The sequence below is a fragment of the Dendrobium catenatum genome, unplaced genomic scaffold, assembly GCF_001605985.2.
Source record: "Dendrobium catenatum unplaced genomic scaffold, ASM160598v2 fragScaff_scaffold_797, whole genome shotgun sequence".
In the NCBI taxonomy this organism is placed as follows: Eukaryota; Viridiplantae; Streptophyta; class Magnoliopsida; order Asparagales; family Orchidaceae; genus Dendrobium; species Dendrobium catenatum.
In genome coordinates this window covers 15,719-32,153 of record NW_021319259.1, presented here as the reverse complement: position 1 = coordinate 32,153, position 16,435 = coordinate 15,719, and the positions used below count along the sequence as shown (strand labels likewise).

General features: G+C 33.3%; 1 protein-coding gene across 1 annotated transcript; it reads right to left on the bottom strand.

Annotated features, from left to right (window-relative positions):
- Nucleotides 1-762: 762 nt before the first annotated feature.
- On the bottom strand, nt 763-15,803 carry LOC110112526 (the record flags this gene model as incomplete). The annotated part of the gene is given in 4 exon segments (XM_020844776.2): nt 763-1,193; nt 8,696-8,797; nt 10,922-11,083; nt 15,751-15,803. Coding segments are annotated over 4 exon segments (452 nt in total), but the record flags the coding sequence as incomplete, so codon positions are not given.
- Nucleotides 15,804-16,435: the final 632 nt, after the last annotated feature.

Genomic DNA, 16,435 nt, shown 5'->3' with positions numbered 1-16,435 from the left:
ATATGAAGGGTGAAGTGGTTGTTATCGAAGTAGATAAGAGAGGAATCTAATATATGGTAAATCAATGTATAATGCTACAATTTCAAAAAAATATGAGTATAAAAGTTATTTGATTGGACTACAAATTCTATAGAGGAATAAGAATGATATTTTGATCTCTCATTAGCATGCAAAGAAATTTTTGATGAGCAATCGCTATAATATTTATACGGCAAAGCAAGCTATTACATGTATGCCTACAACAAAATATTGTAAGAGCTTGATGACTTCACAAATAGACAATTCTCTTTTTTGCTAATTAGTCCAATATGGGAGTGAAGGGTACATGTAAAATTCTTATCGAGTTAAAAAATAAAAAATCACTGACTTACTTTTAATGTATGTTATACCAAGCTTGACAAATAACGATTTAAGTTACAATTTATTTATAATATTATTTTTTTAAAGTATTTGGCAATATCAATGTAATAATTTTTTTTCTCCCCCTTATTTGATCACTTTTTATGGAGAAATTATTTTGTGCGGACACCGAACCAACTGTAGGCGAATCAAAGCGCTACGCCACCAGGTATACAAAGGGTTCACAATTGTTATACATAAAAAAGAGGTAATGTGTGCATCTTGATTCGCCTCCAGACAGCATCCAGTGTCCGTACAAAATTTTTCGTTTTTATGAGTGAATGTTATAGAAGAGTTGCATTTCTCTTTACTTGTTGACTTAGTTATAAGCAAATAAATATACACATTAAATAAAAAATCAAATAAAAGCTACATCAAACTATTATAACATTTTAGATTACTCAAAAATTACATTCCATTTAACAGCTACAAACACATATCTATCATTTGGATAACAGTAGGGCCGAAAATTCACATGACACAGTTTGGCGAACGTTTGATCAAAACGGTAATATATACAAATAAAGAAAACTAAAATTAGTTAATGTTTCACAACAATGTATAGGCCATAAGTCTTTGTAAGAGAACAGAAGACTGATCAGATTCCCGAAAGGGCCGAATCTAACGAGCTTTATTTTGACGTAAAAGAGAGTTTGCGCTTAAGACGAGCTGTTGAGGAAATACGCAATAGCCTTATCAGTGTCATTATCGTACATCGCAAGAGCTTCTGTTACATTCTTAGAAGCAAAGCCCATCTCTCGGAGAAGATTGTAGCCTCTAACGAATTCTCTAACCTGGAATGGGAGGAAAAGTATCATTACTATAACAACAACATAGAGTTTTTATCCCGCTACGTGGGGTCAGCAACATGAATCATTTTTCTCCGTTGTGTTCTATTAAGGGTCAAATTCTCATTTAAATCTAATATAAAAAAAATGTAATTTCTAATATTTTCTAACTAGGTCTACCTCTATCTTTCTTAACAAGGTCAAATCTAATACATCTACTTTTTGATAGTAAATACTTGAGTTTGCAAGTAACTCTAGTGGGAAATGCTCGAGTTTGCAAGCAACCCTAACCAGAATTGATGAAAATAGCGACAAAACTTCAAGATCTCCAATGAAACAGTCCAAAAACAATAGATTATATTATAGGAAAAAAATCAAAGGCAAGAACAAGCAAAGATACAATTGATCCTTAATTCGAAAGGAAGATCGTTTTCTCCCAATCTCTAGACGATGAAAATAGAGCCTAAAGCCACCAAGAGAACTCCAAGAGAAAACAATAATCATGCATGCCCTAAGACTAACCTCTCCTCATCTTTAAATACACGATGACAAACAGCGATTATGTGTCGGAACTGGCCAAAGAAAACGCCGGCTAATACGTTTGTTGAAGAAGATGATCGGTATTGGCAAGCTATGCGATTCAAACCGATAGAGGGAGAAGGAAAGTCTGTGTCGCTGGAGAAGACGATCGGGATGGAAGACGAACTGTGCGATTCCCGCGCTCTTTAGCGTTTTAGCGATTTGGAGTTGACGGCGAAGAGACGGAGTGTTATTTTTGATGAGATAACTATTTTCAGGTGGTATATAGGTAAATAGAAAAGTTTAGGTGTTTAATAGGTAAATAGAGTTGTTTTAAGTGTTATGTATGTAAAAATCCCTTAATAAAAATCATATAATTGGTGGTTATACTTTTAATAATCATAAATATCAAAAAAATCATTTATATAATAAATTTACCTGGCATGAAACCAAATTTACTCTTCGAAGGTTACATAGTTTCTCTCTGTCTATGCTTCAATTTTTATAACATAATAGATTTTACATAACTTTGATTCCTTTATAATTAGCAAACTCTCTAACCCCTCCGTTCTTAATATTGGTACCAAATTACCCCAATCATTTAGCATCTTCTTAATCATCAAAATTTCATGAAAAACTTTACTGAATAACTATAGTATCCCCTATAACTCTCCAAATCTTAAAAGAGCATCTTGTATAGACCTAAAACTTTACATTCATGCATCTTTTTAAAGCCAACTCCACCCCACTTTTTGATCAATTGAGGAATGCATCGAGCTTTTTGTGCGATAGAAAAGTACCGCTAAAACTTAAGGAAAATTTCTATAAGATGGTGGTGAGACCTCCAATGCTTTATGATGCAAAATGTTGGCCATTAAAAGAGAAACATAAAATTAAGTGTTGTAGAGAGGATGCTTAGGTGAATGAGAGGCGTCACTCTTAGAGACGGAATGTGAAATAAATATATACGTGAAAAGTTTGGAGTAGCTCTAGTGCCAAATAAGATTAGAGAGAGTCGCCTTAGATTGTTTGGCCATATAAAATGTCAGCCTTTCGAAGACTTAGTTAGGAAAGTAGATGTATTAGATTTGACCTATGTTAAGAAAGATAATGGTAGACCTAAAAAGACTTGGTTAGAGAATATTAAATATGATATTTTTTAGTAGATGTAAATGAGAATTTAACTCTTGACATGACACAATTAAGAAAAAATATTCATGTAGCCGACCCTATGTAGTGGGATAAAAGCTTGTAGTTGTTGCTATTTCAAAACATTTTTTTCCATATAATAATATCTCAAAGTAAGAAGTTCCTCTTGCTTTAACTTTTTTATCTTTAACCAAAAACCAACTATTCTCACTTCTAGCAATCTAGTGCATCTAATGACATGTAAGTCTAAATGCTTATTCTAATATCTTAAATAAAATTTGAATCTCCTTTTTCTTTCTTACTACAAAGCTATTAGATAAATGATAAAAAATTATAGTATTTTGCACATTACCCTCTGGCTAGACTTCTATTTTTTTTATATGATCAATGTCTCAATAGCATTCAACTTTTACTAGTTAAAAGCACATTTTTACATTATGCCTGAATAAAGATTTTAACCTCCTCACTACACCAAATCTACGCATTAATATACTATATCTTTCTGCACTCTCCTAAAACTTTTACAATAATCTTCACAATGGAATTAGCAATTTATCCCACATTATGTAAAGCTCAACAAATAAATTATAATTTCCCTCGCGTTATTGAAATATTGACAAGTTATTATCTTTCAAATTCTATTACCTTATAAATTATAGTTTCACGCATTAACATCCCAAGCATCGCAAGTAAATCATCTATGCGTCAACTCATTTCTTGCAGTATCAATTATATTGTCTATTTTTACTCCACCAAGCCCATTTTTTCAAACTATCAATCACATGCATCTATTTCTTTATCAACATCTGAGCATCTGGTTTTCCTCCATGTACTCTCTAACTTCCTCCAAACTCTATTCCCTGCATCTTAAGCTTGCAATTTCATCTTCTCCCACCAAATATCTACTCGCCATGGCTTGCACCACAGTTCCAATTTCCCCCATAAGAAGTTTAATTATTTTCTTCCAAATGGCTTAATCTTGTAAAAGCTTATGGTAGTTGTTATTCTACTGTTTGTGATTTCTTCTTTCCCTTGGAGATAATTATCTGAAAGCTCACTTAATTAAATCTTAAATATCATTTTATAAGCAGAAAGAAGTTAAGTTGAATCTGATTTGTTAGACAAACGTTAGTACTATCATTTTTGATATATTTTCATAAATATTTTTTTCTTCATTTTTTTTTTATTTTTTTTTAATTTTTTTTAATTTCTTCATTAGTACTGTTAATCATCATTTAGCTTATCAGAGGTTTAATAAATATCGCATAAAGAAAAATATCAAGTACTTTCCTCGGGTTAACTTTTCCATCTAATAACCATTAAAACACAGCATACTTGCATCGTTAACTTAGAAAAAAATTCACTTCCAAACCTACACTGCTTGCAGCTCTCTCCCTAAGTAGTGAATCTATAAAAAATAACAACTCACAGGACTCTAACAAATTGGACTAAACCTCCAGGGAGATAAATGATATATACTCTCATTAGAACCTAGTTGCTGATATACTTTAATTACAAACAACCCTAGCAGATATTATCAGGAAATTAGGTTTCCCTGTGTTTTCTATAATATTTAGTCAAATGTGATGCTGCACTTAGGTTAAAAACCATAGTTCTGTTATCAAAATTTGCATAAATTTTAAGACAAAATTGGGCATTTTGCCTATATCAGATTTCTGTTGTAAACTAAACTTTTTTTAATAATTTTTTAGAAGTTCATTTGAGAGAAGATGTAAAGACATAATAGGTAAAGTGATAAATAACATCCGTTGATGAAGATGCTGGCAATTATGATGATGATGCATTGTGAAAATTAAATGGAGAAACTGAATTGAATGTCTGTGCTTAGTTATTCTCGAGCATCATTCACATGAAGGATTACTTAACAGTGCAGTTACTGAAAAATCAAGGACCTCCATCCGTTGGTAGCATCATTGTTGTTTTAAATATTATCTATCTTAAAACAAGTTATCTAAATTGCATTATTTGCTTGAAATACTATATTTGCAAAATAGTTCCCGAAAATGTAACTGCCATTTACGCACTCAATGGACCTTTTGAGACTTTTCAACCTATCACTATCTTCTCAATTAGCTGAAATAATAGCTGATCATTTTTATAACCACAAACCATTTCTACCGATTGAAATACAATGCCAGGACTACTACAAAAAGTTCAGCAGTAATAATATCCAACATCTGCCGTTTAATTTGCTCCACGTATTGCATAAATCCTAGAGAGGAAAATGCATTCTCTTATAAAATTGAAATACAACTTTTGAAAAGCCGTGATAATTGGCATGTGATAGGTCCAACCAGCCCCCGCATGGGCCGGCCATGGTATACCAGAGGCAGTTCAAAACGCCTCTCCCAAGACTTGCTGCCTAAGCTGGTAGGGCCCACAGCCTTATTTTAGGCTTGCCGACCAAGGTGGGGTCCACTAGGGAATTTAAATTCTAAATTAAATACATATATGGAAGGTGGGGAATTTAAATTCTAAATTAAATACATGTATGGAAGGTGAGAGCGGCGGTTAGGGGCAAGGAAGGCTTATAAATAGAGATGAGGGGGCAAGGGTTAAGGCATGCTTAGATTGGTGATCTCTTGGAGTCTCTTGGAGTTTTGGGCTCTAGACTTAGTGTCTAGAGATTGCGAGAGAACGATCCTCCTCTCAAATAGAGAATCAATTATATATTTTCTGATGTTTGCTTTGCTTTGAGTTATTCAATAAAAGCCTACTATTTTTGTGTTGTTTCATTATCTTTCTTATGTATTTTCCCTGATTTTACCAATTTTTGGTTAGGGTTGCTTGCGTTCTCTAGTAAATCCGATAGGATTACTTGCAAACTCAAGTATTTCCTATCAGCATGACCCATGGAGAGATTCGTGAATCTTATAATTATGATAAGAGCAAGTTACTATTCCAACATTCATGATCAGATTGAAGGGAAGAAAAAGCTACCATGGTAGTTGATAAATCAACATTATGATCACTGATCTTTTTATTTCACATGCAATCCGATACCAGAAACAAATGGAATTTGGAATCAAAGCAATGAGTTGAATATAAAGCTACATAAATTAATAGTTTATGGTTTAAACTACAGTATTCATGTAGGAGTCATACTAAAAATAGTGTGTGTGTGTGTGTGATTATAGGTAAGAGTTTGAAAGATAATATTGTAGAAATTAATAGAATTGAAGATAAAATCATAGCTTTAAAAATTATTTTTGATACTAAGATTATTAATATTATAAGTGTTTATGCTCCTTAAATAGGTTTGGATATACGTTCAAAATTAAAATTTTGGAATGATTTAGAAGAATAAATATAAAAGATATCACTTGAAAAAATAATTTTTATTGAAAGAGATTTAAATGGATATGTTGGTAGAGAGGTAGAAAATTTTAAAATTATTCATGGTGATATGGGTTTAGAGTGACAAATGAAAGGGGTAGGACCATATTAGATTTTTTTTTAGTTTATGATTTTATAATTGCCAAGACCTTACTTAAGAAAAGAGAGCATGTCATCCCTTATAAGAATGGATATTAAAAAACTCAAATTGATTATTTTATTATAAGAAAAATATATCGTTTAGATTAAAAAGAATGTAAAGTTATTAAAGTTTATGTACCCAGCATCACTTATTAGTTTTGAACATTAAGATGAATGGAAGAAATATGAATAATAAAGTAAAATATTATCCTAGGATTAGAATTTAGATGAACACTAACAAAATTATTTTTAAAAATAAGATTCAAGAACTTAAGATTTTGACTCTACACGAGAAAACTAATGTTATGTGAGAAAAAATAACTAATAATATTAAGAATATTGCAAAGGATGTGTTTGAAGTATCAAAAAAGCTCCTAATAGTAAAAATAGTTGGTGGTTGAATCAAAATGTGCAAGAGAACACAAATAAAAAATTTTATTATAAAAATTAATTTAGATGTAAATACTCCAAATATTAAGAAAAATATAAAGAGGCCCGTAAAGAGTATAAGAAAATAATATGATGCAAAAAATTTATTAATGATATATATAATAAATTAGATACTAAGAAGGGCGAAAGATATATGAATAAGTTAGCCATGCAAAGAAATAGGAGAAAAAAAGATTTAGTTCAAGTGAAGTGCATTAAGGATGAATATCAAAAAGTGTTTTTATTAGAATGGAATATTCAACAAACGTGGATGAGATGTTTTGATAAGTTTTTCAATAAAGATTGTGAGAATATGATTGATTTTAGTGACATTAGCATCATAAATGAAAATAAAGTTTTTTATTTTGTTCGACGTATTAGTAAAATCGAAGTTAGAGAGACTTTAAAGAAAATGAAGTGAAAAAGCTATTGAACCTTATAATATTCCAATAGAGATATAGATATGCTTAGGAAAAAAAAGAATTTATTGGTTTATAAAAATTTTCAATACTATTTTGAAGACAAAAGATATCAAATAAGTGGAGTGTGTTGATTCCTATTTTTAACAATAAAGGTGATGCACAATAGTGATCAGATTATAGAGGAATTAAGTTAATGTGCCATCCTTTAAAACTATGAGAGAGAGTTATTGAGGATAGGTTACGATGTGATACTAATGTTTCTCAAAATCAATTTCGATTCGAGCCGAGTATGTCTACTATAGAAGCTATACATTTATTGAAAGGTTTTATGGAGAAGTATAGAGAGAATAAGGAGGATCTACATATGATATTTATTGATTTAGAGAAAGCTCATGATAAAGTTTCAAGAGGAGTGCTATAGAGAGTTTCAGAAAAAAAAAGGGGTTAATAATGCTTATACTCAAGTCATTAAGAATATATATGCAGGAGCTATTATTTGTATTCAAACATAAGGTAGTTTGACAAAGTATTTTCCTCTTTCAGTTGGATTATACCAAGAATCAGCTTTAAGCCCGCTTTATTCATGGATGTTCTTACAAGATATTTGCTAGAGAATGTACCCTACTTTCTACTTTGTTGATGATATTTTTCTTGTTGATAAGATTAGAGAGAGTTAAAGGTATACTTGAATTATGGAGGTCAATCTTAGAGTCTAAAGGTTTTTGTTTGAGTAGAGCTAAAACTGAATAAATAGAGTATAATTTTAGTTGTAATAAATCTAGTGGGCGGATTGTGACTTTGGGCAATCAAGTCATTAATATGAATACACGCTTTAGATATCTCGGGTCTATTGTTCAATGATGGTGAAATAGATGGGGATATTATTAGTAGAATTTAAATTGGATGGTTGAAGTGGATGAATGCATTGGGCTTGTTGTGTGACAGAAAGCCCCCCCTCAAACTTAAGAAGAAATTCTATAAGATGGCGGTGAGACCAACAATACTTTATGGTGCAGAATGTTGACTATTAAAAGAGAAGCATGATATTAAATGTTGTAGAGATGAGGATGCTCAGATGATTGAATGGCTTTGCTTTAGAGACATAATGTGAAACAAGCATATACATGAAAAAGTAGTAGTTGTAGTAGCAGATAAGATTAGAGAGAGTCGCCTTAGATGGTTTGATCACATAAAACGTTAGCCTTTCAATGAACTGGTTACGATAGTAGATGTATTAGATTTGGCCTATGTTAAGAAAGGTGAAGGTAGACCTACAAAGACTTGGTTAGAAAATATTAGAAATGATCTTTTTTTTTATTAAATTTAAATGATAATTTGACTCTTAACATGACACAATGGAGAAAAAGGATTCATGTAGCCGACCCCACAGTGGGATAAAAGCTTGATGTTGTTGTTTTTTTATTCATGTTCTAGAAATTTTATCCTAATTACTTGCATAAGTACGTAGCCAGAACAGAAAAAGGGGTATACCTTCACTGGATTGTCTCCATAGTTTAAAACTCCAAGAGATGCAGCTTCACGAGGGAGTCCCTCATTAACATACTTGTCCACCAATGGATCTCCAGTCGAACTCTAAAAGAAGAAATATAACAAAACTCCCTTCAGCCAAAAACATCATTATGAAGAACGTGGCTACTAAATGACATTTAAATAAAAATAATAACACGCAGAATGAAGTGTTTTTGGGACACAGCTACGTGAAAAGCACAGCAGGGAAGACATGGAGACAGTATGCAATAAAAAAGTAAATAGTTTCGGTTTAAAATCCACAAGATCTGAGGTGAACTTATGAATAAAAAGGGAAGAAACCAAATCAATTTAGTTAAAATGTAAAATTATAAATTTCTAGGTCAAAAGTGAAATGCCAAATCTCTTAATCAATAAAACTGCTGCTAGACTTTTTTTTTTTTTTTTGAAGTAAATTCTTCACCTGTAACCAGTTATGGATGAAGCAGCTAGCTGTCATGACTAAAGCAAAGGTCCCAAACTAAGAGCCAAAGACGGAAAGCAAATTAATTAAAATTCCTAGAAAAAGAACCAGTAAAATAAGTGACAAAGCAAGTTGCAAGCATTATCAATGTCGACTTCACGAGTCCCTCAAAATTTAGCTTCAGCACCACTGGCACTACGGTTTTTTATTTCTGTGCTTTCCGGACCACTAAGAAGCGTACTTACACTGACTTAGCATCTAAAAGCATGCGGATTTTCTGCAGACACGAGCTCTGCCTTGGTAACCAAGACTCGCTCTACTAATTTGATAACCTTAAACAGCATATAAATACCCATGAACTCTTCCATTAAATTATGGGGCAAAACTCCCAAGGTTAATAAGGGAAAATCTTTCACATTTGTAATATAAAATAGAATGCAGAATCCATGCCATGAAAAGCTACATGGTACAGTTCTTTCCTCAGCTTTGGAACGCTGAAGGTTATAATAGTAGAAAGAGAGAGTAGCTTGTGGAATTGAATTATGAGACGAGGGTGAGAGAAAGGCAAGTAGGCTGGGATCTAGGAGCCAAGACAATGTAAAAACAGGGCCAGAAAAGTATAATTAGTGAGCGAGAGCCAGAAGCTACACAAAGATTTCAAAATCTAGAATTACAGATCCGGCTTCCAGAATTTCTAATTCAAATAAAAAGGTCTAGAACTCAAAATCCAAGTGCAGTATTCCATTAAAAATTTGAAATATTTACAGGGTTATAATAGTAGACAGAGAGTGTAGCTTGGGGAATTGAATTATGAAACGAGGGTGACAGAAAGGCAAGTAGAGAGGGGCCTAGAGGCCATGAAAATGTAAAAAACAGAACCAGAAAAGTATAATCAATGAGCGAGAACCAGAAGCCTAGACAAAGATTCCAAAATCTAGAATTAATGTTCGGCTTCCAGAATTTCTAATTCAAATAAATAGTTCTAGAACTCAATATTCAAGTACAGTATTCCATTCAAAAATTTGAGAAATCTACAAGAACTGGAAATCAGCAAAAACTGGACCGATGAAAAAAAATTGAGCAAATTCAGTATCAAAGTCGCACTGACAATTTTAGAACTGAAGCAAATCAAAAGAGTAAGGCTGATCATCCAAGTTTGTTTTAACCGATTTCCAAAACCCCAACATAAACATGCTATTTTGTAACCCAAAGCCAAACTCATGCACGTAAAAGAACTAATTCAAAACATTAAAATACAATCTAACTTCTTAAAACTCAGATGGAAAATTCTCTAGCAAAAAGGACTTTTGAAGGCCTCCTTGGCTTGGGATCCTTCTTTTACTAAAGAACCTGGAGTAAGTTTTAGCGCTAATCCACACTGAAACTGAGTAAGAGTACATAACCTATTAGCAACCACCCATATGGATATTCCCTTCGTTGCTATTGATTAACATCTAAAGAATTGGTTTAAGAATTATACGCCAACATGGCAACATCACTCAAATGTTCAATCCATCAATAACAGGCAACAATCTTGAAAACTAATCGCCAGCAAAAGTGGATGCAATCACGCATAAACCACGTTTACATAATATATTGTAGGAAGAAAAAACATACACAGTAGATTGCTAAACATCCATTCAAAACAATGGAGATAAAAGTTCAGTGAAAAAAAAAAAAGAAAAAAAGAAAACCACGCATATACAAGTAGGAAAATCATAGCATCATCATCAAACTGCTTTGTAGTGCACATAAGCATATCAAACCATAGAAGTAGAAGGTGCAGCTTTCGATGGCTGACTTTCTGATGCAATTTTGATCCAGTTCTGGTTCCCTTTCTCAGCTTCAGCAAGAATTCTTCTCTCAAAATCAAAATCAAATTGGAAAGTACAACGAGGGACCTCTGCCAGTTGTGGTGCCAATTGAGGCTGGAAAGAATCTAATGATTAGGGGAGAAAAACTATTCACTTTCAACAAAAATGATACAACTACAACTACTTTGAAATATGAAACAAGGGACCTATGCTATTAGTGGTTCCAATTAATACTGAAAAGCAGCTAAAAATCGGGAAGACAATCATTCACTTGCAACAACAATGTTACAACTACAATTGCATTTTACTTTTTAATCAGTGTGGAGCAATAATAAAACTTAGGTTTTGTTTGGGAAGGATTTCTTACTGTTTCTTAAAGCATCTTTTTAGCACAGAAATTTTAATTTTTATAATAGAAAACTGCTTTAAAAAGCATAAAGAAAGCTGTCCCAAACGAAGCCTTAATGGTCATACTGAAAGCAATAATTAATCTCTAATTTGCTTTAAACCTGTAATAGAAAGTTATGACAATTATTCAATTTACTCATAAATTAGTTAATTATCCATACTTATTTGTCAAAATTAAACGTTAAAAAACCTACTTATCTTAACTATAAGTCATCCCAATCAGTCTATTAATCAAAACAATTACTTAGGCATGCTTCCAAAACATGTGAAAACGCTCATATAGGCGTTTTCACAATTTCAAAATACATTCCCTTCCAAAAAACAAGAAAGGGAAACGTGGTTGTTAAAGAGTTTTTTTTTTTTCACACCTAAGTGCCTGTTTTAGGAAACTAATAACAAAAACAAGAACTGAAAGTGAATCCAAATAAGTCCTTGAAGGAAGGAGCCAACGAACGTGCATGTCAGACTTTTCATTTGAAATATGACCATGACGTTGGTTTTAAAATGTCACGCCAAATGTATCATTTTGGGGCATCACTAAGTTTAGACTGTTCGTTTTTTTTTCCTTAGGTTTGTTATGAAACAAAGTAAACATAAAATTTATAAATTTTAACTCCTATCTATTTTTATATAGTAAATCAAAATTAAGGGTACTGTTTTATATTTTGTCGTTGGAGTCAAACTCTAAAACTAATTACTACGGAAAAGAAAAAAATATTTTTCTTTCCTAAAGGCCTGAAACATCTATTTCTTTCTCAAGACAACACTATTATATCATTTTAAAACAAGGCTTATGTATTCTCAGTCTTATACTGTATTGATCATAATTTTTATTGTTATATCTGCTAAGTCTTAATAACTATATTCACTTCAAGTAAAGAAATTAGCTCAGTTTGCTTTTTAACATACTGCGATCTTTAGGATTATTTATGTTGAAGCCATCACAAGAATAAGGCCTAATCTAATTAAGTAAATCATTAATTTTTTAAAATGATTAACTATCTAAATAGAAATTTCGGAGACAATTTTGATTTCAATGAAGACAATTAAGATTTTAGAATTTATTTATGACAATTTGGTCAAACTCCATCTTACATGAATTCATTTCACTCTCACCTTGGACTTGACGCTCTTGATCTCTTCCACTCCAGCTCAAGAGCATCCACACTCTCTCAAATCCACCTCATCAGTCAACTTGACCAGTTGACTAGTTAAATGGTCAATTAAAGCCTTAGGAGAGTTCAAAATGACCAAGTTACGTTGCGATTTGTATCTCCCTGCATTCTAGGTTGTTTAAATACTTCATTATAATCCTAAAAGCTCTCTAATTGTGCCTCAACCTGAGCTCAAGCTGTGGCTTAGCTCAAGAAGGAAAGGAGTGATCCCCATCCCACATGAGGCCACCAATGGCCAAAAAGCTTGGCCAGCCTTTGGCCCTGCTCCCAAACTGTTTGGGACACTTGTCCATGATCCAAGGGAGGGCCCTAATGCATCAGGGCCGTCCAATTCAAACCCAAGACCTAAAGTATGCCAAAGGGTCTCATTCCATTCATTCACTCAATACTCAGCCCCCAAAGCCCCTTTAACCAGAAACTCTTTTCGTTTTGACTCCACATTCCCTTTTCACTTCCCTAGTTCAACCCCACCGGTGAGAGGCCGCCGGCAATGAACTTCCGGCCATCTCATCCTCGAAGTCCGTCCAAGGCCTAAAGCTCGAGATCCAGACCATTTCAACCGTAGATTTCTTCTAGTGGATTGTACGTGGATAGTCTTCAAGCTCAACAAGTTATAGAACGTCCAAAATGATCGATTAAATTGCGGTAAATCCTTAAACCTAGATCAAATCACTTAGGTTTAAATAGCTTTTCAAAAAACTGATTTTAAGCCAAACAAACGATCCCCGATCAATGCTCTTCACACCCCCAGGCTCAGTTTAAAATTTCACTAAGTTTGACCGAGTGGTTTGAGAGAAAAAGCCATTTTTTCTAATCCTAGGATTAATTACATAACGCATGCACCGGTATGTTTTTTGGGTCATTGATAGCGCGATCAACAACCCTGATATCATCGTTCCTTCGTCTGATCAAATTGCGGGTCTGATCCGGCGGACTCGATGCTCGTTCGGTTGGATCATGATCGTTCGTACATACCGCGTGCGGATGAACGACGATGATCCTATGCTAACTCGAAAAAGTGGACCGCGCCGTCCCGCCACCGCATCTCCATTGATTACCAATGATTGTCGACGGCACAATCATTGGTAATCAATGCGCTACCGCGCAATCATTGCTCGCGGTTTGATCCTGCTCATGTTGCACCAATACATCTATTTATGAATGTGTGTTGTATCTGATATATCGATACATGGATAAGCCTCCGGTACGGCACCGATACGTGTCAGATACGCCAAAGCCTTATTGATGAGGACATCAGCCAGAGATTTCGACATGTGTACCATCGACGAAATCGTAGATCGACGGCTACGATTTGAAGCCTTTACTTTTGATTTATTTTATATTTTGTTTATTTTGCATTTCAGTTTTCTTATTTTACCCTTATGGGTAGTGAATTCTTATTGTAGCCCCGAGGGCATTTTAGCCTTTCTTCTTTTCTTTATTATTAAGGCCAATATAAGAAGTCTTTTCTTTGTATGAGGTTAATGATGAATTAATAAATTTTTTGGATTTTGAGTTCTTGTTTGTGAGCTCTTAAGAGGAGGGGTGGAGCCTTGGAGAGGCTCAAATGAAATACCCAATAGCCCCTTCAGGTGAGCTCTTGGTTTCTCTAATTTTCTTCTTTCTTTTCCTTTCTCCCTTACCTGCCACCACCCCTAGCCACCCCTCCTTGCCGCCGACCAATCCCTTCACCATCTTTCATCCTTCCCCAACTCGCCATCTCTCCTCCACATCCCCAAACCACAGGCAACCCCATCCTGCCACCCCAACTACCGTATTCCAACCCCAACAACCACCGCCCTCCTTTGGCTCCCTAGCCGCCAACCTCCCTCCACCTAGCTTTACTATTTGAATTTCAAATTTCACATAAGCCTTCATTACCTTCCTAAAATATCACTTTGTCAATTAGGAAAGTTCATTTATTTGAATTCAATTAAATATTTGAATTTCAAACCTCTCCTATTGATAAATCTCAATTTAGGAAGCCTCCCTAATCTAATTAAATCTGAAATTAAATTTCAGATTTGATTTCCACCCATAATAAACACTTTGGGCCCACATACATTGAACATAGACATATTTCTTCCCCTCCATTAACCGTTCGATTGAATTGACGTGTCCCATATCCATATCATGTAGTATCCGTGTTGCCGCATCCGTATCTGTGCAACATAGGTTTCTGCAAACCAGAAGGCACCGCGTTGCCCCCCGCCGCCGCCGCCGGTTTTAATTTAATTACTGCAATGCGCTACAAGATTCTTCTTAAGATTTACTAGTCCTTGTTTAAAACATTTGCATGCAAATTTAAATATGATAAAGGTAACTTTTTTTTTTCTTGCAGGAATTCAATCCTACAACTTTACTTTGGGTAAGGAACCATACCATTGGGCTGCTAAAAAATTTAGTTAGCTATATAGAACATGCTTTTCAATTCAGTACCCTTTAATCTATGTTTGAGATCATTCATTCTCATATAAAATACAAGCTATGGCAAATCGTGCTGACAGTAAAATAGGAAATGATGAGGCAATTTTTAGTTTGGTCATATGACATCACAACTATCGATTTAATAAATTTATATCATTTTTATTTAATTTCAGACATCTAGACTCTACACACATTGTCAATTGTTGAATTATATATTTTAGGGGATTTATATATCCAATGCCGAAATCTTTTTATTTATTTGTATAACACTCGAATATTTAAATCACATCAAAATTATAACTAATATTAACTTGTTTAAATTTGAAATACACATTTTTATGCATACGCATTGTTGTGATTTAAATAGTAAAGAACGGATATGAATAAAAAGATCACGTTTTTTAAATAAAGATGAAGAAGTTAGATATATATAAATACATAAAATTTTGTGATATGTATGTAAATCCTACTATATTTTATTTCAAATATCCTGTGAAATGATAGTAATCATATTACTTTTAGATATATTTTATAATTTTCAGTTGGCCCAGCATGGACAAAGATGACCTAAAATTGAACACGAGATCAAACGATCCAATCACTCAAAACCCTCAGTTTCTAGGCAGGATTTTAAAGCTATGATTTTAAAGAGGTTGGATAGACTGAAGATAAAAACCCAAGATATATGGTTAATAGTTGCTAAGTGCTTTCCATGTCCAATAATCTTCTTATCAAGAATAACTTGCAATTATTTAAAAAAAAAAAACTTACAGGTGGATTCATTCGATACTCTGGCTTCAGTACAACTTTAATACCTAATCCTGCTGCAAAAAGATGAAAAATCTTAATGTTCTGGAGGAAAACATTTACGTGTAAGAAATTCAATGCCAAAAAAATATAAAGGATAAAAACAATAATTGGAATTGAAGTCGAAGTCGAAGCCTTTAACACATTAATTGATAGAGAACCATAACTACTATTCGAATCAAACCCAAATCAGACCTTAATATGATCGATAAGAATATTAGAAAAATTGCAGGCTGGATAAAACAAGTCAGAGGATTTGACCAACAAACAAGTTCAGGTTAGCCTGTAAATTGGGTTTAAGTTCAAAATAGGGCTAGTCAGGTAAATATATTAATGTAAATCTAATATCTAAGGCTGAGTAGAGCCATATAGTTTCCATGTATCCAGCCAACATGTAAATATCAAATCCGGAGAATTTATAATAGTCCTGGTAAAAGAAAGAGTCCAACTTATTGAGTTGCATGGGTCACTGGGTCCCTAGGCTTTTGCCAATATCTAGTAATAGAAGAGTCAAAACTCACATATTGATTAATTTCCATGCTATTATAAATAAGAAAAATATATAAAGAAATTCTATTTATCAAAATACAAAGAAAGATACATTTATCAAAATACAAAAGTAAAGACATGGTGGAATGGATTGAAAAAT